This window comes from Erpetoichthys calabaricus, chromosome 18 (assembly GCF_900747795.2).
Source record: "Erpetoichthys calabaricus chromosome 18, fErpCal1.3, whole genome shotgun sequence".
NCBI classification, from domain to species: Eukaryota; Metazoa; Chordata; class Cladistia; order Polypteriformes; family Polypteridae; genus Erpetoichthys; species Erpetoichthys calabaricus.
The window spans coordinates 74,197,765-74,221,142 of NC_041411.2; the positions used below are offsets into that span (position 1 = coordinate 74,197,765).

At 45.0% G+C, this 23,378-nt stretch overlaps 1 protein-coding gene across 1 annotated transcript; it reads left to right on the forward strand.

Moving 5' to 3' along the window:
- The first annotated feature begins 174 nt into the window (after nt 1–174).
- Nucleotides 175–22,395, forward strand: lmod3 (leiomodin 3 (fetal)). Its single transcript, XM_028824038.2, has 3 exons — nt 175–611; nt 11,203–12,549; nt 21,545–22,395. Exons 1-3 carry the CDS (start codon nt 336–338, stop codon nt 21,590–21,592), a joined length of 1,671 nt encoding a protein of 556 aa, XP_028679871.1. The 5' UTR covers nt 175–335; the 3' UTR covers nt 21,593–22,395.
- The last annotated feature ends 983 nt before the right edge of the window (nt 22,396–23,378 follow it).

Here is a 23,378-nt window from a genome sequence, read left to right on the forward strand (position 1 = left end):
CATTCTTTTTATCTGTAGTCTCGGGTACAAAACGGGCGCTCAGCCCTCCAGATTGGGAACAGGCGGACCGCGGGGAGAACACGACACCCTCACGTGTCCCGCTTGTCTACCAGAAGCTCCGGCGCGTCCCGTGCAATGCGCATGCTCGCGCTCAGCCACCACCTGGCACTGCCACTAAAGGCGACTCTCAGCTGTACAGAAATGTCCAGAAAAGTTTGCACAGCTGACCCGAGCCGCCTCCTCGACAGCTCTTAATTTAGCTCGGACGGCGGTGATGAAGGCACTGGCTGCGCGGCTTCACTCCTGTTTGGAAGCTGCGGTGACTTTTCCTCATCATGTCGGACCGGGGCCACGTTTCCGATGAGGACATCGACGAAGATGAGATCCTGGCTACTCTGTCGCCCGAGGAGCTCCAGCAGCTCCAGTCGGACATGGACGATCTGGCCCCCGATGAACGGGTGCCGGTGGGAATGCGACAGCGGGACCAGTCGGACAAGCCCCCGACTGGCCCCTTCGACCACCGCTCCTTAGTGGACTACTTGTACTGGCAGAAGGAGTCCACGAGAATGCTGGACGAGGAGCGGCTGCCGGTGACGCTTCTGCCCAGTCAGGTGAGTGTGGTCGAGGGGTTAGGGGTGACTCGGAGCCGCGTTTCATAGCGCCTTTTACGAAGAGCACAAACGCTGAGCCCCTCGGAGGAGGCTCGTCTATATGGTGGTGGTGTTTACAGAGAGATAGCCGTTCGTGTTAAATCGGGCACAGCACCGGCAAGACGGGTAAACGTTAAAGAGGGACCCCCGGTGAGCGTGAAGATGACACCCGCGGCACTCTACCCTTTTACTGAACCTCGGCTTTAAAGTTAACGTCTCTCCCGAGAGCCCCGTGCTGGGGGGACTCGAAACTAAACGAGAGGAAAACGTTTAAGAACAGCCAGCGGCCATCGCGTAAGTAGCCAACCGGAATGACTTGGCGAGAACTAGGAGCGGTCTGGGGGGATCAGGCGAGGTCGGCCATACTGCGACACAAAGAGCGGCCCTGGGGGTGACACCCAGAGTAACTTCACTTATGATGGCTCACTTCTGAAGAATATAATTTCTCTCAACACTCTGGGGACACCTGTAATGACATTTCTTACGATGCTGTCATCCTTTCCATCCATTTGCTGAGTCTAATTCCAGTTCAGCATGGTGGCATGTCACTGTACCTAATTTATTTATTTTTATTCACTCCTGATGTGACTTGTAATGAGTCTCTACTACTGTAATGTAAAGAGACAGAGTAATCCTCTAATCAGCCATCTACAGTAGCCATTTCCCGCTCCTCCTATTAATGATGCAGTTTCATCTTCAGCTGTCATATTTGACACTTTCTGTTGTGACTTGTGTCACTTTTAATGTCAGTTGTAGTGTCGATGTTAATAACACGTTATCATGACACGTCTGTCATGGCATCTAATGAACTCCTCTTACACGTCTATCTGTCCATCCATTGCCTACACCCACTTCACCGGAGTAGAGATTCCTGGGAAGCTTCGACAGGGTGCCAGCCCAGCGCAGGGTAAACATACAAACACATCAGGGGCCAGTTTAACATCGCCAGGCCACCTGAAGGCCATGTCACATTACACAACTATTTTCAGTTATAGCCTTCACTTACATCATCCTAGTGAGTCGGAGGCAGTCGCCTAATATGACACACCCAGCGACTCACGCCAGCTAGTCCGCAGCCCGCCCTGATAAAATCAAACAGGTACGACTTTGTCTTTAGCCGCAGGACGTACAACACATAGAATGCAGCAACGACAAAAGAAGGAACACGCGTGTTCAGAAACTGAAGAGAAGCCCGTCTGTCTGATGGCTCGTGCTTTATGAACCACAACGGAATGGAAGAGAGAAAAACAAGATTGGACTGTTATGAGACAGCAGTCGTACCTCCGTGCCACCCTCTTATACTTCTAATGCCAGTGTCAACTTATTTAACATTCTACTCACTTCTAATGGCACTGTTAAATGATGTGTTACTTCTAATATAAAACGTTTCATTACACTCTCTTTGATACATCCAGGGAAATTAGACAGTCACTCAAGATGACACTCTAATCCTTATGTTATGTTATGACTCTGCTTGTAATGTCACTTTCTAATGCACCTTCTGACACCAATTTATTATTGATTTCTTGTAATATCTCATTTAATGACCGTGTAATGTCACTTATAATTTCATATCAAAATGCTACTTTTTATGTCACATCTATCTCTAGTTGCTCTGTAATGTCACACCTAATGACACCCTCATCCACTCCTCTTAACCATTTTCTGAATCTTTTTATAATATGACTTGTGTCATTTCGCTTTACTGTTCTTGTACATTTACTTCAAAATGCCACTTAAGTTTTTCTGTCACATCTGCCTCTAGTGGCTCTGTAACGTCACTCCTAATGACACCCTGATCCACTCCTCTAACCTTTTCTGAGATCATCGTTTAAGATGACTCGTGTCACTTCTCTTTACTCTTCTAATATCACTTGTAAGGTCACATCAAAATGCTAGTTGTTCTTATGTCACGTCTATTTCTAGTGGCTCTGTGACGTCACTCCTAATGACACCCAATCCACTCCTTTATTTTCTGAATCATCTTTCAATATGACTTGTGTCATTTTTCCTTGCTGTTTGAATATCATTTGTACATTTACTTCAAATTTTTACTTTTTATGTCACGTCTGCCTCTAGTGCCTCTGTAACATCACTCCAAATGGCACCCTCATCCAAGCTTCTAACCATTTATTGAATCTTTTTGTAACGACTCGTGTCATTTCTCTTTACTGTTCTAATATCACTTGTAAGGTTACATCAAAATACTAGTTGCTTTAATGTCACATCTATTTCTAGTGGCTCTGTAACGTCACTCATAATGACACCCAATCCACTCCTCTATTTACTGAATCTTCTTTTGTGTCATTTTTCCTTGCTGTTCGAATGTCATTTGTACATTTACTTGACATTTTTACTTTTTATGTCGCATCTGCTTCTAGTGGCTCTGTAATGTCATTCACAATAACAGCCTAATCCACGCCTCTTATCCTTTTAAGAATATGACTGGTTTGATTTCTCTGCTCTTCTAATGTCACTTGTCAGTTTACATCAAAGTGCCACTTTTTAAAGCCACACTACCTCTATTGTCTCTGTAACGTCACTCATAATGACATCTGAACAAGGTTGACGGGAATGGGCCATTGGTCGAACACAAAGCTTGCCAGTGCTATTGCTGGAGCAGCTTGTGAATGTGACACTCGGTCCCCAACAACAACTTGTAGCCATACAATAGATAGATAGATAGATAGATAGATAGATAGATACTTTATTAATCCCAAGGGGAAATTCACATACTCCAGCAGCAGCATACTGATAAAAACAATATTAAAGAGTGATAAAAAAAAAACCAGACAAAAACTTTGTATAATGTTAACGTTTACCCCCCGGGTAGAATTGAAGAGTCACATAGTGTGGTGGAGGAACGATCTCCTCAGTCTGTCAGTGGAGCAGGACATTGACAGCAGTGTCTCGCTGAAGCTGCTCCTCTGTCTGGAGATGATCCTGTTCAGTGGATGCAGTGGATTCTCCATGATTGACAGGAGTCTGCTCAGCGCCCGTTGCTCTGCCACGGATGTCAAACTGTCCAGCTCCGTGCCTACAATAGAGCCTGCCTTCCTCACCAGCTTGTCCAGGCGTGAGGCGTCCTTCTTTTTTATGCTGCCTCCCCAGCACACCACCGCGTAGAAGAGGGCGCTAACCACAACTGTCTGATAGAACATCTGCAGCATCTTATTGCAGATGTTGAAGGACGCCAGCCTTCTAAGGTAGTATAGTCGGCTCTGTCCTCTCTTACACAGAGCATCAGTATTGGCAGTCCAGTCCAGTTTATCATCCAGCTGCACTCCCAGGTATTTATAGGTCTGCACCCTCTTTTAGGGGCCTGGGTCTCCTAAAATCCACCACCAGCTCCTTGGTTTTGCTGGTGTTCAGTTGTAGGTGGTTTGAGTCGCTCCATTTAACAAAGTCCTTGATTAGGTCCCTATACTCCTCCTCCTGCCCACTCTTGATGCAGCCCACGATAGCAGTGTCGTCAGCGAACTTTTGCACGTGGCAGGACTCTGAGTTGTATTGGAAGTCCGATGTGTATAGGCTGAACAGGACCGGAGAAAGTACAGTCTCCTGCGGCGCTCCTGTGTTGCTGACCACAATGTCAGACCTGCAGTTCCCGAGACGCACATACTGAGGTCTGTCTGTATAATTTAATAATATTAGACGTCTGTACTGAGACCATTCTGCTCCAGCTTTAAAGTTGGTGCTTACACTTTGGTTTTTCCAGAATGACATCAAGTTAAGTTCTGAAGCCCCCCAAAGCCCTAGACTCTACCTCACTACTTGGTCATTGATTCCATGTGTCTGTGGTTCTAATCCACTCATCCATTCCTTTCCAGAACATTCTTTTGAGTTTCATTCTGTCTAAGGATATTCTGATGTCACCCATGATGTTGCTTTTATGACGCTTTGATGTCATTCTGATGTCACTTTGTGTCTTGTGCTACTCTGATATAATTTCTGATGCCGTTTCTGAAGACACTGTCAGCATTTAACGCTACTCTTCGTGACCCTGTAATATAACAATGATTATGTTAACTTCATCATCATCCGAATGGAACAGAGTTTGGTTGTGTACTCAGACCATGAATGGGCAAAGTGTGACAAAACAGGAGAAAAGCGTACCGTGCAGTCCACATGATATCTGCCAACAGCAGCAGCTGTCACAAGGTGGATGGACGTGGCGTCACTTGTCCCCACGTTAGTTCTACAAGAGCATGTGAGCGCCTCTTTAATGTTAGGAGACCTCCAAGCTGTCACAGTGTTTTACCATGAACGTGTCAGCGACAGGCACGTCAGCCTCCTTTGCTTCATTTTTTATTCTTGGACAAGTTAGTCCTGGAATGTTCCTGCACTTACTAGCCTTGTTTTCCATTATAACGAAAATGCAAACAATGGTTAGGAGTTGGGGACACCACTCTGTGACCCTCAATAATTGCAGAGAAAAAAATCGGGAGTGGTCTCCCTTGACTTTCTCTTATACTCAGATATGGGGATGGATATTTGGGGAGTAAACCACAAGACAATGATTATATTTTTATACTAGGTACATTAAAGAACCATCAACAACAAATCAAATCAAATTAATAATATATTGAACAATTATAATAAAAGTAAAGTGAATAAATCGGACTCCGCAGCTGCATGAATAAAAGGTAAAGTACCACTTCGGGTTAATGGAAATAACTCAGAAGTTGATAGAAATCTACGTTTTGTGTCTAATACTTGTATGCAAAATTTGGTTGACCTAAGTGAAAGCGTACTCAAGTTATTGTGTTTACATACACACAGACAGACAGACATAATTCCAAAAATAGTATTTTCAGACACAGGGAAGTCTAAAATGTTGAGATTCATCAAAATCTCAACATAAATTTTTGGACGATTACAATACTTTCCATATGAGAAAGTAAATCGGACACAGGGAGGTCTAAAACGTCGAGATTCATCAAAATCTCGACATCAAATTTTTGCACGTTTACAATACTTTCCCTACAAGAAAGTAAATCGGACACAGGGAGGTATAAAACGTCGAGATTCATCAAAATCTCGACATCAAATTTTTGGACGATTGCAATATTTTCCCTACGAGAAAGTAAATCAGACTCAGGGAGGTCTAAAACGTCGAGATTCATCAAAATCTCGACATCAAATTTTTGGACGATTGCAATATTTTCCCTACGAGAAAGTAAATCAGACTCAGGGAGGTCTAAAACGTCGAGATTCATTAAAATCTCGACATCAAATTTTTGGACGATTGCAATATTTTCCCTACGAGAAAGTAAATCAGACTCAGGGAGGTCTAAAACGTCGAGATTCATCAAAATCTTGACATCAAATTTTTGGACGATTGCAATATTTTCCCTACGAGAAAGTAAATCAGACTCAGGGAGGTCTAAAACGTCGAGATTCATCAAAATCTCGACATCAAATTTTTGGACGATTGCAATATTTTCCCTACGAGAAAGTAAATCAGACTCAGGGAGGTCTAAAACGTCGAGATTCATCAAAATCTTGGCATCAAATTTTTGGACTATTACAATACTTTCCCTACGAGAAAGTAAATCAGACTCAGGGAGGTCTAAAACGTCGAGATTCATTAAAATCTTGACATCAAATTTTTGGACTATTACAATACTTTCCCTACGAGAAAGTAAATCAGACTCAGGGAGGTCTAAAACGTCGAGATTCATCAAAATCTCGACATCAAATTTTTGGACGATTACAATACTTTACCTACGAGAAAGTAAATCAGACTCAGGGAGGTCTAAAACGTCGAGATTCATCAAAATCTCGACATCAAATTTTTGGACGATTACAATACTTTACCTACGAGAAAGTAAATCAGACTCAGGGAGGTCTAAAACGTCGAGATTCATCAAAATCTCGACATCAAATTTTTGGACGATTACAATACTTTACCTACGAGAAAGTAAATCAGACTCAGGGAGGTCTAAAACGTCGAGATTCATCAAAATCTCGACATCAAATTTTTGGACGATTACAATACTTTCTCCACGAGAAAGTAAATTGGACTCAGGGAGGTCTAAATTGTCGAGATTCATCAAAATCTCGGAAGTCGAATATTTGGACGATTACAATATTTTGCCTATACTTCATATATGAGAAAGTTAAAAAAATCAATGGTTTTCTGTGGAACTGAAAGGACGTCTTTTCAAATGCAAGTTCAGGGCAGAACTGCTTCAAAATGGCGGGGTCTGAGGATTGAAATAATTCCGGCAGGAAGGGGTGGGTCCAGGAAGTGACATCAGTGATGGAGTGATGGTCAGTCTTCCATTCTGTGGAAGGTAGAAGAGGGATGGCATTAGAAAACAGCACCACCCCCTGGTTCGGTGGGTTATCACCATCACCAGAACCCCTAGGCTGCCTCCAGTGCGCACCCTGCAATACTAACCTCAGGAGTCCTTCTGAAAGGACTTTAACAATGAACCTCTGGCCGAGGCCAAACTTGCCTTTCAGTTTCCCGCCCTGGAAGGGCTGAACTCCTCCCACCCTTACAGAGTTTTGAACAGACAGGACCCAGCAGAGACTGGCTACCCTCCAAAGGCCTGCACTAAATACTCCTAACAATGTCCAGGAGGCTGCTTCTGTTGGGACCACCGACCACCAACTGCTCCCAGTTCACTACCTCTGAAAGGACTGAATCTTAAGGAGCTCAACTCATTAAGTTACTCAACATCTTAGCACTTATGACCTGGGTTAGGATCCTACAGAACTTGGGTAAGGGTCTCAGTCCCTCGTCCTACTGAACCTTCGACCTGCCGGTGACTGCTAGTGTCGGAAAACAACAAAGCATTTTCAGTGTAACAACAGGAAAAACTTTACTTTTGGACTAAACTTTTGTTAATTTGTAGAGGAACCAGGCTTACCAAACACTAGAAGTTAAAACAGAAGAAAGAATACGACCCGAATGATTCAAATCAAAGCCCATAGGACACGCTTGGCGGCAGAGAGTTTGCTTGACGTCTTAGCTGTTACGCTCTTTCTCTTCTTAGTCCAGCCGAGGTGTTCTTTTAAAGTGTATGTCGCTGCATTGTCTTTGTCCTCTTAGGCCGCTGGAGTTGAATGTGAATTTTGGGACGCTGTACTTGCTAACCTTGGAGAGATGATCCAGAAGTGCTTCCAGATCTCCTGTCTCATACAGGTTATTGGTGGCAGATTATGGCAGAATCGGACAGATGAGCATTTCCAATGCGCTTATTACTTGTCAGTGAAGCTACAGTACTTTTAGCCAAATATGATAACATGCTGGCTAAAAGGTCCCAAGCTCCTATTTCGCTACCAACACAAACACACATACTGTACATACACGGTTAGTTCATCTGAACTTAAACTTTATACAACCAAATAATCAAAACACTTTTTTAGCATTTGCTCTTCCATTTGCATATCTCCCACTATTCTTCTAACTTATTTGCATGCATCCCGATATCCCCAGTCACACATTGTCACCATTCAAGTCATCATAATGTGCTTGGCGACCCATCCCTCTGTCCAAAATGGAGCTTCTTTGTTAAACTCCTGTTTAAATCCTAGAAATTTGATTCTGTTCATCTGGACAAAGTTTTTAAGTGGGAGAAATATTTCGAGACTTATCCAAGTCTCTTCCTCAGTCTCAAACCTTATAAACAGTACCTTTGCTTAATCACAGAGACTAGCACCATTGACAAAGGGCCAGTTGATCAGTGATATGCAAATTGTCCACTGATTAGTAGACGTGTGAACCATTCAGAGGGTTGAGGAATGGCTGCAATCACAGCATTGTAAGATGGCGACAGATGTACCCTTAGGCCCCCTCCTCTGTTCAGAGATGGTCGTTCCTTTTTCACGTAAATGGCCTCCTTGATTCCTCTCTCAAACCAGCGCTCCTCCCTGTCCAGGATGTGCACCTCTTCATCTTTAAAGGAGTGACCACTATCCTGTAGATGTAAATAGACTGCGGAGTCCTGGCCTGACGAGGAAGCTCTTCTGTGTTGTGACATGCGCTTAGCCAGTGGCTGCTTGGTTTCCCCGATGTACAATTCACGGCACTCCTCCTGGCACTTAACTGCGTAAACTATGTTACTCTGTTTGTGCCGTGGGACCCGATCCTTGGGATGGACCAATCTTTGGCGTAGCGTGTTTTGGGGTTTGAAAGCCACTGAGACCTGGTGTTTCGAGAAAATGCGCCTCAGCTGTTCCGATACTCCTGACACATACGGGATCACTAAGGGTTTTCGCTTAGGCAGTGGATGTCCTTCCTCTCTCATGAATCGCTTGGAGCGTTCTTTAGGTGTCCTCCCTGCTTTGACAAAGGACCAGCTGGGATATCCACATTTACTCAGGGCCTTTTTGACGTGGTGTTCTTCTGCTTCCCTGGCCTCTGAGTCTGTGGGAATGGTGTTAGCTCTGTGTTGTAGAGTCCTAATGACACCTAGTTTGTGCTCTAGTGGATGGTGAGAGTCAAACCTTAGATACTGGTCCGTATGTGTGGGTTTACGGTACACATCCACTTTCAAATGTCCCCCGTTGACGATGGAAATTTCACAGTCTAAGAAGGCTAGCTTGTTATTTTTCATATCCTCTCTGGTGAACTTGATGTGTTTGTCCACCCCGTTGATGTGGTCTGTGAACTGTGGTACCTCCTGAGATCTGATTTTCACCCAGGTGTCATCCACATATCTGAACCAATGGCTCGGTGGTGTTCCAGGATAGGATGATAGAGCCCTCTTTTCCACTTCTTCCATATATAGATTGGCTACTATAGGTGAAACAGGGGAACCCATGGCACACCCATGCTTCTGCCTGTAGTACTGGCTTTTGTATATGAAATATGTTGATTGAAGACACAGTTCCAAAAGCAGGCACACTTGGTCTGCGTTGAGCGAGGTTCTTTTACTGAGAGTGGGGTCATTCTGTAATCTCTTACGTACTACCTCCACTGCTTCAGTCACTGGGACACAAGTGAATAGAGATGTAACATCAAATGAGACTAAGGTTTCTTCTGCCTCCATAATGACCTCTCTCACTTTCTCCACGAAATCCAAAGTGTTCTGAATGTGGTGTTTTGAGCTGTTTCTCCCACTTAAAAACTTTGTCCAGATGAACAGAATCAAATTTCTAGGATTTCCTTACCTGGATTATTTATTGAGCATGCATCGAGACATCCTGTTTAAATACACACAACCAACAATCACAGACACTTTCCTTTACGTGTGTCCTGCCTCAGCCAGGTTCACAGTCATGTCTGATGTCTCTTTTGTTCATTTTTGGTTCTTTTTCTTTATTTCTGTTGGTTATGTGTATCTGTCTTGATTTTTAGGCTCATCTATGTACAGTGGGACCTCGGGTCATGACTGTAATTCTTTCCAAAACTCTGGTCGCAACCCGATTTGGTCGTGACCCGAAGTAATTTCCCCAATAGGACTGTATGTAAATACAATTAATCCGTTTCTGGACTGTACAAACTGTTTGTAAATATATATTTTTTTAAAGATTGTTAAGCACAAAAATAGTTAATTATACCATAGAATGCACAGTGTAATAGTAAACTAAATGTTTACTTACTTCTTCTGGTCACTCCAGCTCCTTGATCGCTCAGCTGGAGCGACTGCTTCCTTCTGCCCCACCGAGTGTCGGCCAAACACCACCTGGAATGGGGTCTCTCTCTGAATTGCCTTTCCCAAGGTTTCCTCCATTTTGTCCCCTACAAGGGTTTTTTTTTTTGCCTTCTTCGAGAGTCAAGGCTGGGGGGCTGTCAAGAGGCAGGGCCTGTTAAAGCCCATTGTGGCACTTCTTGTGTGATTTTGGGCTATACAAAAATAAATTGTATTGAATTGAATTGTATCATCTGTTGTTGGTAAGGGAACTTGCTGAAGCTTCAGTGTTTCACGTGGCCTGTGCTATTCATTGTAACAGATATCATGCCATTGAGTGTGTCAGGTGATAGCGGCTAACCTCTCAGACGCAGCTGCCTTACACCTTCCCCGGACCCCCAGCGTGCAGAGGAGAGGCGCTCGCTATTATACTACTCATGCTCTTGCACTCTCAGCACAGCCTAATATTCTTAAAAGCAGGGGGCGGGGTCTCAACGTGTCAGGTGGGAGGCGGCTCTACCAGCCAGCGAAGTTCATCAGCATCATGATTGGATATGTGTGAGGCTGATTAGCATGCTCCATATCTGGGTGTTTCAGGGCGGGGCTCCCATCCACACTTTTATAAGGTGATTGTGGTTTTTAAAGGGTAAATTGGGGTGAAATGTGCATACGGCAGGTTTTAGAAATCAGATTGGTTTTTGGCGTGTGCATATTTTCACCCGCCAATACATGCAGAGTTTTATAAATGGTGGGTAGCGGTGGTCATTGGGCTCACTGGCGGTCTCTGCTGGGTCACTTGTGGCCAAGTGTAAAAAGTTTACCGGCTGCTAGAGTCAGCTATGCATTAGAATAAATTATTCTGCATGTGGACAGCAAGCGTTTTCCGTTTCTATTTTGTGAAGTCAGCAGTGCACCGAATTATCTATTAAAATACTCCATTGTTTGTTTTTCTTTCTTCCTTAAAGAGGCAGATGCAGGAAGACCTGGAAAACGGATACGATAACGAAGAGAATGCTGGGGCTGGCATGTTAGCAGAGGAGAATGAGCCTGAAAAGCAAGTTGGGCGTCTGCCAGTGGCTTTCCAGCAGGAGAACGACATCCAGGAATCTCGTGGGGAACCGGAGAGAGGCAAGGTCAAGACTACGAAGCCAGCCGAGTGTGTGGCAGCTGAAAGTCGAGATGCGGAACAAACCACCGAGGGCAGAAGCCGCGAATCCCTGCAGCCGGCCTCGACGATTCAAGAAAGCTCCGCCGAGGAGGAAAGGAAGCCGCCTGCCGAGAGCCAGGAAAAAAAAGCCCTGCCAAAAGTGTCCAAGTTAAAGCTGCCAGAAAAGCTGGCCCTGGGGGGCAACCTTATCAAGCTGACAGCCCGGCCGTCGGGAAATGAAACCAATTTAGAAACAACCTTGGATAAGATTCGAAAAAACAGTGCTGAAATCCGAGAGGTGAATTTAAATAATATCGAAAACATTCCCAAGGATATGCTGATGGATTACGTAAATGCACTGAAAAAGAACAAACACGTGGCAACCTTTAGCATCGCCAACACCGGGGTGGACGACACGGTCGCTTACTCCTTGGCTAACATGCTTCGTGAGAACAAGAGTATCAGAACGCTTAACATAGAGTCCAATGTCATTTCTGGCAAAGGAGTGGTGGCCATTATCAGATGTCTGCAGTTCAACGAGACGCTCACCGAGCTTAGGTTTCATAACCAGAGGTACATGCTCGGGCACCAGGCCGAGATGGAGATATCCAGGCTGCTGAAGGCAAACCACACGTTGCTTAAGATGGGCTATCATTTCGAGCTGCCTGGGCCGAGAATGGTGGTAACGAACTTACTGTCCCGAAATCTCGACAGGCAGCGGCAGAAAAGATTTGAAGAACAAAAGAGGCAACAGGTGGTCAAAGAAGAGCAGGACATGCTGGCCTTCCTGGAGAACAGCGCCAGCCTCCCACCAGCATTCTGGGAGATGCTCGATGGATGCTTGCCTCCGATGGCTGCCCTGCAGGAAAGTCCGCCTAAGGAGCTGAGCTTCCCGCTGAAAGTGAAGGTGAAGAAGGAGGTGGCCCAGATGCCCGCACGCAGCAACTCTCCGACAAATCCTCTGAAAGATTTCAAACTGAAGAAAGTCTCCAAACACCGGGAGACAAACAGGGCGGCCGATGGGAATGAAAAGCAAAACCTCAAGGAGGTGATAAAGACCCTAAAGCCCGTTCCCAGGAGACGGCAACCTCCGAAGGTGCAGCTCACGCCCAGAGATGAACTACTAAGTGAAATCCGTCAGAGCAACATTGCTTATCTCAAACCGGTAAGCATGAGCGCCATTTCCCTGTGTATCGCGCCATTCACCCCAAACATCTCGTTCATATATCGTTAAACCCATTCCATTGAAAGCGAGTGTGAGTTTGTGCCCAGCAAGGAAAGAAAACCATGTGCCCCCAGTTTCGGACATACCACAACGTTGTCCTTCTCCAACTCTCTGAGCGAGGTCTCCTTTCATGTTGGACTCTATGATGTCCTGACATTACACTAAGGAAGCACTTCTGGGTCAGGTGGAACCCCCTCGCATAGGGAAACCCAGTAAGGTCAGCAGCTCCCCCTGGTGGCACCCATAGCACTCAGCAGGACTGTCCACCAGGACTAGGGAGATCTTTAATAACAATGACATTAGAGTTTTTAGTTTTCAATTAGTCAATAACTTGTACAGCACAGGAACATATGACGCTATACCTTCATGGTAATTATGTTACACGTCCCCAAGACATCTTGTCTATCAACATCCCGGCAACCCTGCATTACAAGCAGCAAACAATGGAGGTGTCGGTACGAAAAACAAAATGGCCCCTCGGGAAGACGTATTTCAAAAACGTCCTCAGTCAACAAACCAAGCAGCCTGTTCACATTTCCTTAATCTCCAAAGCACCCAAAACTACCGAAATGTATTTGTGCTGTAGAGGGGTCGAAAAAGAAGAACGTTACGAATAGAAAGGTTTGGGACTCCAAGAGGAGAACCCTGTTTAATGCTGCAGGGAAAAAGGCAAAAAACAAAAATCACATAGAGAAACGGAGTCCTTGAGGTCATCCAGGGTGCTCCGACTTCCTTCAGGGCTGGCTCCATGATGGACGACAACGACTTCCAGCTTGGTGGCGGTTTATATGGCATCAGGCTGGAAGAGTTGGAGCTGCCTGGAGGATGTGGAGTTGGACCACTGGTCCTACCTTTGAACTGCAGGTAAAAAAGAAAGGACAGGCCGTCAAAGACAGCGCCATCTCTCAGCCTGGGGTGGAAATGTCCAAATCAGAGATAACTTTAAGATGTCCCCTATACACGCGCGCGTGCATTACCAAAGCAAATGAAATTTACCACGTGCATATGTATTGTACTGCAGTGCAGTTAACATGTTGGATTGCACTTCATTTTGGCACAGTTTTATCATGTCATAATTAAAAATATATCATCGAAACGATCGATTGCTTTTCACTATGGCATGAGATTTATGTGCAAGTTTAAATTTCAGTATGAAAGCACATTGCACTTTAATTCATGTCTCCCGGTCGCATCTCATAACTTAAAGCAAAACAGACAAGTTGCATTTCTTTTTAGCAGAAATAATCTTCTATACGAAACGCTGCCTCCATTATTTTTAGAGGACAAGGAGAAGGCTTTAAAAGTGAAAAAAAGAATGAAAGTAAAAAGCAAAGTCCACTCAAGGCTGTCAGTGCAGTCCCCACGTGTCACCCTGAGCAGGTCACCTAACCTGCCACAACTTCAGTTCTACAAACGCACCACCAGATGTCCTGTACCCGTAAAAGTGCTTGAGGAAAGGCGCTTTATAAAATTAGAAAGATTAGCCGAGCCGTCATCTCCCTTCAGGAATCCTGGGAGATTCGCCTGTCCTGCCAGAGCTCACATGAAACGAATGCCTCACCAATAAAGCGGGTCAGGTATGCCAGGTCCTTCAAAAATGTAGAGCCCAAGGACAACTTCAAAATAACAAATTTGGCCAAAAAACTAGGAGAATATGTAATATAGACAAAATGACACACCGGAAAGTGGGGGCAGCAGTGACAGCGACAGTTCATAGCAATGAAGCCCCCGGAGAGATTTGAGAGCTATAGAACAGGTAGATCTGCAACTTGGAGACTTTGTAATAGAGATAGATTTATTTTAGTATAGTAGGCAGGATCAGATAGATAGATAGATAGATAGATATCTGATACTTTATTAATCCCAAGGGGAAATTCACATACTCCAGCAGCAGCATACTGATAAAAGACAATATTAAATAAAAGAGTGATAACAATGCAGGTATAACAGGCAATAACTTTGTATAATGTTAACGTTTAACCCCCCGCCCCCCCCCCCCCGTGGTATTGAAGAGTCACATAGTGTGGCGGAGGAACGATCTCCTCAGTCTGTCAGTGGAGCAGGACGGTGACAGCAGTCTGTCGCTGAAGCTGCTCCTCTGTCTGGAGATGATCCTGTTTAGTGGATGCAGTGGATTCTCCATGATTGACAGGAGTCTGCTCAGCGCCCGTCGCTCTGCCACAGATGTCAGACTGTCCAGCTCCGTGCCTACAATAGAGTCTGCCTTCCTCACCAGTTTGTCCAGGCGTGAGGCGTCCCTCTTCTTTATGCTGCCTCCCCAGCACACCACCACGTAGATGAGGGCGCTCGCCACAACCGTCTGATAGAACTTCTGCAGCATCTTATTGCAGATGTTGAAAGATGCCAGCAAGGGTCTGTCGGATAGTCGAACCTCAGATTCAGGAGGAACAGTGTGGTTTTCGTCCTGATCGTGGAACAGTGGACCAGCTTTACACCCTTAGCAGAGTCCTGGAGGGTGCATGGGAGTTCGCCCAACCAGTCTACATGTGTTTTGTGGACTTGGAAAAGGCGTTCGACCGTGTCCCTCGGGGAGTCCTGTGGGGGGTGCTCCGGGAGTATGGGGTACCAGACCCCCTAATAAGGGCTGTTCGGTCCTTGTACAACCGGTGTCAGAGCTTGCTCCGCATTGCCGGTAGTAAGTCAAACCCGTTTCCGGTGAGAGTTGGACTCGGTCAGGGCTGCCCTTTGTCACCGATTCTGTTCATAACTTTTATGGACAAAATTTCTAGGCGCAGCCAGGGTGTTGAGGGGGTCCGGTTTGGTGGACTCAGGATTGGGTCACTGCTTTTTGCAGATGATGTTGTCCTGCCTGCTTCATCAGGCCGTGATCTTCAGCTCTCTCTGGATCGATTCACAGTGTGAAGCAGATGGGATGGGAATCAGCACCTCCAAATCCGAGACCATGGTCCTCAGCCAGAAAAGGGTGGAGTGCCCTCTCAGGGTTGGGGGAGAGATCCTGCCCCAAGTGGAGGGTCTTGTTCACGTGTGAGGGAAGAATGGAGCGTGAGATCGACAGGCGGATCGGTGTGGCGTCCACAGTGATGCGGGTCCTACATCAGTCTGTCGTGGTGAAAAAGGAACTGAGCCATAAGGCAAAGCTCTCAATTTACCAGTTGATCTACGTTCCTACCCTCACCTATGGTCATGAGCTATGGGTAGCGACTGAAGGAACGAGATTGCGAATACAAGCGTCTGAAATGAGTTTCCTCCGCAGGGTGTCTGGGCTTTCCCTTAAAGATAGGGTGAGAAGCTCAGTCATCTGGGAGGAGCTCAGAGTAGAGCCGCTGCTCCTCCGCTTCGAGAGGAGTCAGATGAGGTGGCTCGGGCATCTGATCAGGATGCCTCCTGGACGCCTCCCTGGTGAGGTGTTATGCACTTCTTGGTAATCCCCGTTTGCAGATAAAACCAAAAAATGTCTTGCTGGTGTGTCATCAGCATTTCGGTTTCTCATCACAGTTATTATGATGTATTCACGTGAATTTCTGGTTGGACTTTTCCAAGAAACACGAGGACACAGCAGATTTGGCATTTGGCGTGGAAAAAAAACAGTTACAGATATATTGTATTTCTTTTGTGAAAATAAAGAGCAAACTTAAACAATACGTTTGGTATTTTCCACGTTGAAATGATTTCTTTGCAAACACGGTCTGTAGACATTTGCCACACAAAATTGTGCTCGAATGTTAAGCGTTTTCTATCATTTTTAAAAATTTGTTGCCGTGCTGGAGCTTTACACTGGACTGTATGGAGCATGAAGGAAAAGCTTAAAAACTTACCAAACACGTCCATTTTTCAAGCCAAGGCAGTCGTTGAGTGTTGATCTGCTTATTTTATGTTTCTAATGCATGTTCATGACAACAAAAGTAATGTGGAAATAATTGTTTTATCGCGTATTCCTGGTACCATTTTTCTTGTGGTAAGGATTCATTTTCTATTCACTTGTGTGAATTCTCATGTAAACATGGAAATAAGTGAAAACAAAACCAAGCCTATGGTAGAAAGAGTCTACTGTGATTGGGTCTTGTGCGAGGAAACCCCACCCACCTGGAGGGGTGAAAGGTCGATGCACAGAAAGACTTAAGTGCTGAGCTATCATGAACGGCTGCTCTTCTTCTAAAATGGCTGAATCTCATAATATTGGTGTCTTTTTGTGTTCAAAAATGACATGTAGGAACTATTTTGCAACGTGTGTACAATCGCAAGACGCGGATTAATACTCGACAACTCTCTTAGCTTGAAAAATGGACGTGTTTGGTAGGTCTGAGCTTTTTCTCCATGCCCCATAGCCTACAATGTAAAGCAGCAGTATGGGCGAGAATATTTTTTTTTAATTTATAGGACGTGTTTAACTTCAGAACACAATTTCATGTGGCAACTGCATATATAGAAGGTTTGTGAAGAAAGAAGTTTGACTTGAAAAATACCAAACTTACCCTCTAATGTACTAAATGTGCATCACAAAAACGGCATTTCTGGATGACCAGATTGCAGTTTTTATTTTGTAGAACTGATGAATGGGAAAAGTAAGCATTACGGTACATCAGACCTCTGAGAGTTTGGGTTGCTTGGTTTTCTCCAGTATTGCCAGGTCCACGCTTTTCCCACCCAACTGGACTATTTTTGATCAGCGTATCGCAGGTTGGGATTTTGTTGGGCGCCTTTCATAAATTCAACATGGTATTTTTGGGCTGTTGTTCAAATCCCCTCCTCTGTTCTATTAGTCTTCTCATCCATTAGAGGTCACCCCACTCCTCGGACCCTTCAACACATCTTTATCGCATCGCTCACAGAGAGATCCCTGAAGGAAGCCCAGCTCCCTCCTTCCTCTTCGACGATTTGTACCAAATCCATTGCTCGAGTCGCCGCCCACCACTTTCCAGTGTGTCGCTTTGTATACTTCAGCTATTGGCTGAATTTCTTGTGCTGTTATGCATTTCTTGAGCTTTCCTTGGCCTGGAAATTTTTTTTAGGATCTGGCAACCCTGGACTTCTCTGAATTGTGTAACTCCGAGTTCACGGTACGTTCACATAGAATTTCCAACTTGAAGTCTCAGATTTACGGCCTATCCGCTGGTACGTGAATGCAGCACGTGATTTAGGGCTTCTTGTCCACGACTACGATTTTGGGTTACTGTTTCTGGCTTTGGTGAAGGACAGGATGAACTTTTGCTTTCTGAATTGCTGGCTAGTTTTTTATGATGTTTCTTCTGCTGGTCACCTCCATCGTTGAGCTTAACGGTAATATTTCAAGATCAGCCGAGTGAGACGCTTCACCTGCCAGTGAAAAAATAATGGAAACAGTTGGATTGTGGGTCTTCAGAAAGGCACTATGTAAAATTACAAGGACTAGTTCCACCATTGCTTCCCTTATGTTGTAGAAACATGGCCACAAATGTCCTTGTAAAGTGCTTTGGGATTGTCTTCACCAGCCATTGGTGTTCCAGCAGCATTGAGCAAAAGACAGAAACGAGTCCTAAATGACTGAGCAGTGCATTATGGGTCACACACACACAGAAAGCCATTCTCGCTCTTTCTGTGCCCGTTTAGGGCCGCCAAGTAGTCAATTCGGTCACCCCAGTTGCTGGTGTGGCTGTTGGCACATAAACTGTGAACGTCTTCAGACCCCTTTTATCACATTTTGTTATTTTACAGCCTCACCCTAAAATGCTTTCAGTTCACTTTATCCCCTCATCAAACAACATCCAATACCCCAGAATGTCAAAGCGAAAACAGGAATTTAGAATTTTTTGCAAATTTATTAAAAACAGAACTATCCCACTGACACAAGTATTCAGACCCTTTTAGTCAGTACTTACTTGAAGCCCCTTCAGTCTTCTTGGGTCCTATTCGACGAGCTTCACACACCTGGATGTGAGGACTTTCTGCCATTCTTCTCTGCAGATCTCCCTAAGCTCGGTCTCGGTGGACGGCCATTTCTCAGGTCTCTCCAGAGATGGGTTCAAGTCAGGGCTCTGGTCGAGCCACTCAAGGACATTCCCAGAGTTGTCCCAAAGCCACCGCTTTGTCATCTTTGCTTTGTTCTTGTAGTCATCGTCCTGTTGGAAGATAAGCCTTCAGCGCAGTCGGAGGTCTAGAGCGATCTGGAGCTGGTTTTCATGACGGATAATAATAATAATAATACATTTTATTTATTTGTAGGCGCCTTTCTAAACACTAAACACAGATTATAAACAAAACTAAAAATAGAAAAATTAGAATCAAGACAGAGCATTTGTAATCAAAGAGATAAACAGATGAGTTTTGAGTTTAGATTTGAAAAGTGAGAATGAATCAATATTTCTAAGCTCGGATGGTAGTGAGTTCCAAAGTTGGTGGTAAGATGGACAAAGGGGACAGTCAAGTGGATGGAAGAAGAGGATCAAAGGGTGGGGGAAGGAATGGCAACATGGAGGAGGTCAGACAGATCTGGAGGGGCGAGGTGGTGGATATCCTTAAATGTTAACAGGAGAATTTTGAATTGAATGCGGAACTTAACCGAAAGTCAGAGAAGCTGTTGCAAGATGGGAGTGATATGGTGAGTAGAAGGGGTCCTAGTAATGGTGCAGGCAGCTGAATTCTGGACCAGTTGAAGCTTATAAAGAGATTTGCGATAAAGTCCAAAGAAAAGGGAATTACAATAATCCAGACGAGAACTGACAAGGCTATGAACAAGGATAGCAGTGGTGAGGGGAGTGAGGGAAGGCTGAATATGATTAATGTTACGCAAATGGAAATATGCAGACCGGGAGATGTTACTGATGTGGGACTGAAAAGATAGAGAACTATCAAGGATGTCTTTGTGCTTTGCTTTGTTCATCTTTCCCTCAACCCTGAGTAGTCTTCCACTCCTCAAACCCACAGCTTGATGCTCCGTCCCCACCAGGCTTCACCATTTGGACTGGCATTTTGCAGGTGATGATTGGTTTCTGATCTGACCCAGATGGTACAATCAGAACTGAGGCCAAACAGCTCAGTCTTAAGTTTTACCAAACCAAAAAATCTTGTTTCTTATAGTCAGAGAGTCATTTAGGTGCCATTAACGAAACGCCAAGGGGTCTTTCAGATGTGCCAAGAAGCCCAGATTAGCAGTTGTCCTCCTGGAAGTTTCTCAAATCTCCATCTGGTTCTCGGCCACCTGTCTTACCAAGGCCCGTCTCCTACAGACGTGGAGTAATTTGTTGGTCCTCACCCCCCCACCCCCACCCCCATCACATTACTTAAAACGTGACATCAAACTTTGCGTTCCTTGTGCCCCATTACTGCGCTGAACGTATTGAACGTCTGGCTGACTGCCCACTGATTACCAGCTCTTGTGCGCACACAGCCCAGCAACTTTGCTCAATTTTATCGGGGTGAGTCACAGTCTGCCCCCCCGAAAAAAAACTCACTGAGATTCCATAAATGAAGGGTGTGACTGAAAAATCACCAGAAATGTCGTGGAATGACACATGGACTTAATTAAAATGGCCGCCCCAGTCTGTAAATCCTTCATTGGTATTCTACCCACTTCTCTGCGCTGCCTTATCTGTTCTACGAGAGAAATGAAAACAAAGCCCCCTAATTCTTACTAATCAGGGTCCTAGAAGTGTAGTCATATACTGTTGAGGCGTCAGCTGATCCTAAACAACTACAGAGTGCAGAGGGTGCACATGTCTTATTTCAGAAAATCGATGGCTTCTTCTGGTTATTGTGGAGGTCCAATTTCTGCCGATTACTGAGTTACGCTCAAGGCTGGTAGCAGCCCGGTGGATTTAACGCAAATGAATTTTTCCATTCTGATGTTCACTTTAATGCACGCACATGTTTTCAAAACCCTGGAAATTATGTTCAAAACATGTAAAAGATGAAGGAACATTCCAAAAAATAAAATCTAAAGTCGCAGGCCAAATCATGGCAGGCTTATGTCAGGTCACAATGGTGTCTTTTCCATCTGGTTCTTGTGCCAATAACTTATCTACTTTTTTTTGTTTGTTTTTAAAAAATTGATGACAGAACACGTTCAGGGTCACATGGTGAGCCAGTGGGGAGGACTGATTCTTACTTATTTTAACATTAGCTGTGTAAGCCCATGCTGTAAAAAGCCGGGGGTCTTAGAAACTATTGAAATCGTCAGGAAAAAAATTGAAAGGAACTACTCTGGCGTCTCTCTCCTAGGAGGTTTCGTTTTGCTGACGCGCTGGCCTCGCTTGTGCATTAGCTGCGGGAGGAAAAGTAAAAGGGATACCATTTTGCTGATGTTAGCGGCTAATCGACTCTGTCTTTCTTAAGAGGATTTGTTTTGCCGATGTGATCGCCTCGCTTCTGTATTAGCGTCTAAGCGAGTGTCTCTTTCTTCTGAGGTTTCGTTTTGCTGACGTGCTGGCCTCGCTTGCATTACTGGCGGCTAAGCGAATTTTCTGTTTCCTCGGAGGCGGAGCCCTTACCCCGACTCCACCTCTCACTTCCAAGCTGGACACACACACACACACTTCCACGCGTAGACGTGTATATATAAGATAGTGCCCTTCCTCCCAAGAGTACTGGCCATTGGTGACACCGTTGAAGATTGTACCGAACCTGCAGCCTCATGTTTCACAGTCAGGGGGCTTTGCCACTATGTCACACTGGCATTTTCACGGGCTACTAAACTCACGTGGTCAATGCTTGGCCGAGAACCGATTTGTAACGAGCCGATCACAACACACTGCGGCTGGGCGGCTGGAAGGGCAGTGTTAGGTTTCTTCATGCTGGGCTCCTGAGACTCGACACCCACCATAAAAACTGAACCACGAGCTGTGTAGTAACGAGGAGCTGGCTGACCTTTCACGTACATGCCAGCCCAGCATCCATCATGTTGTTTGTTCATCATGTGGCCGATTTATCCCAGACACTGCAGGAATGAGACTGACCCAAGTCCCGTTGTTCTCTTTTCCAGGTGCCACTGCCAAAGGTTTTGGAGTCGAGCGAGACCAGTTTATTCTGAAAGGGTCCGGTCTCTCTCAACTGGAAATGGATCTGTGACTCGACCGTGGGCACTGCAGTTCTTCTCAAAAGGCTCAAATGGCAGCTTGGATGTTCTTTTGTGTTTTTACTGCAGTGGAAAGCAGGAGAGATCCTTTGTTACCAGGGGGACAGTCCATTATTTAATATACTTCATTAAAATCAACTGTGGTTACAAGTTCCACTTGTAAGTGCATGTGAATCACTGCCCAACAGACGGTTGGACCCCCGAAATGGATCCACATCACCGAGTGAGTAATAAAGGCCCACGCCACATTCAAACCAAACTTCGGAGAATTAAAAGTTGACAGTAACATCTGCAAAAACAGAGGATCAGCGAACCTCAGCTAAAACTGGGATTTAAGGTTAAAATTCAACAAAACGATATCCTTCAGAAGACCACCCCAATGAATGGAAGACCTCACAGTACCAGGGTGCTCGGTTTGAAACCCAGCCTGTGTGAAGGTTGCCTGTTCACCCAAAGGTTAATTGGCAAATCTAAACTGGCCCGGTCTAAATGTGTGTGGGTGTGCCCTGGTACCCACTCCACGGTGGGTTCCTGCATCGCATCCAGTGCTGCCAGGATGGGCACTGGCTCTTCAACTTCAAAACTGGATATGCAGACTAGAAAAACGAAGGGATGAATGAGTTCTGCTTTCAGCTACATTTAAGTCTTCAGCACGAACAAGAGTCAAATACACACAATTTGATACGGACGACGTCGGGTTTCTTCTTTTTCTTTTTAACAAAGTAGATTTTTGCTGAATAAATGTGCATAAAGTGTAATCTATCAATCAATCAGTCTATTTATTACAGAGTGCCTTTCATATCTATCTCTATATCTGTCTGTATCTATCTGTCCCTGTCTGTATCTGTCTGTCTTTGTCCGTCTGTATCTGTATCTATCTCTCTGTCTGTCTCCATCTGTCTGTATCCGTCTATCTGTCTGTATCCGTCTATCTGTCTGTATCCGTCTATCTGTCTGTATCCGTCTATCTGTCTGTTTCTATCTATCTGTACCTGTCTGTATCTATATCTGTTTGTATCTATCTATCTATCTATCTATCTCTATATAAAAAATCCAATGTCTGTCTGATTGCTTTTCACGACAGAACTACTTAACAGATTTAGATCGGGTTTTTTTCTGGAATTTGCTTGAACATTCTGTTTGATTTTGCGACTTCTCTCATTGCGCTAAGTATCATAGTTCGCTTGCTGAGGTTTATTTGTGCGAATCCGAGAGAGACGCAGCAGGGCGAGGCCCTCCTCACTCACGCTCCAGCCTCTGGGCGTACCTAACCTCTGTTTAGCTAGCGACCGAGACAACTACTTAACGGATTTAAATCGGGTTTTTATTTTTCCTATAAATTGCTTGAACATTCCGGTTGATTTTGCGACTTCCCTCATCGTGATAAGAATCGTAGTTTGCTTGCAGAAGCGATATATTCGCGCTAATCTGAGGGGGAGGCTGCGGGCCGAGTAGGGTGTTTCTCGATGTCCTGGCTAAATTGCCCACAGAGGCCTGTCCATTCTCTTTCACCCCTTCACACCACCTAATCGCTAATGCGTGTGGTGACCGTACTGGTACAAAATGGCTGCCGTCACATCCTCCAGTCGGACGCTGCACATTGGCGGTGGTTGAAGTCACTACCCCCTCTCTGTGCAAAGTGCTTTGAGGGTCTTAAAAAGTACTACATCAATGTGTCGTCTTCATCTTCTTCATAGCTGTGTGAAATAAAGTGCAACAAGACAATGGGTGAAAGTGAAGT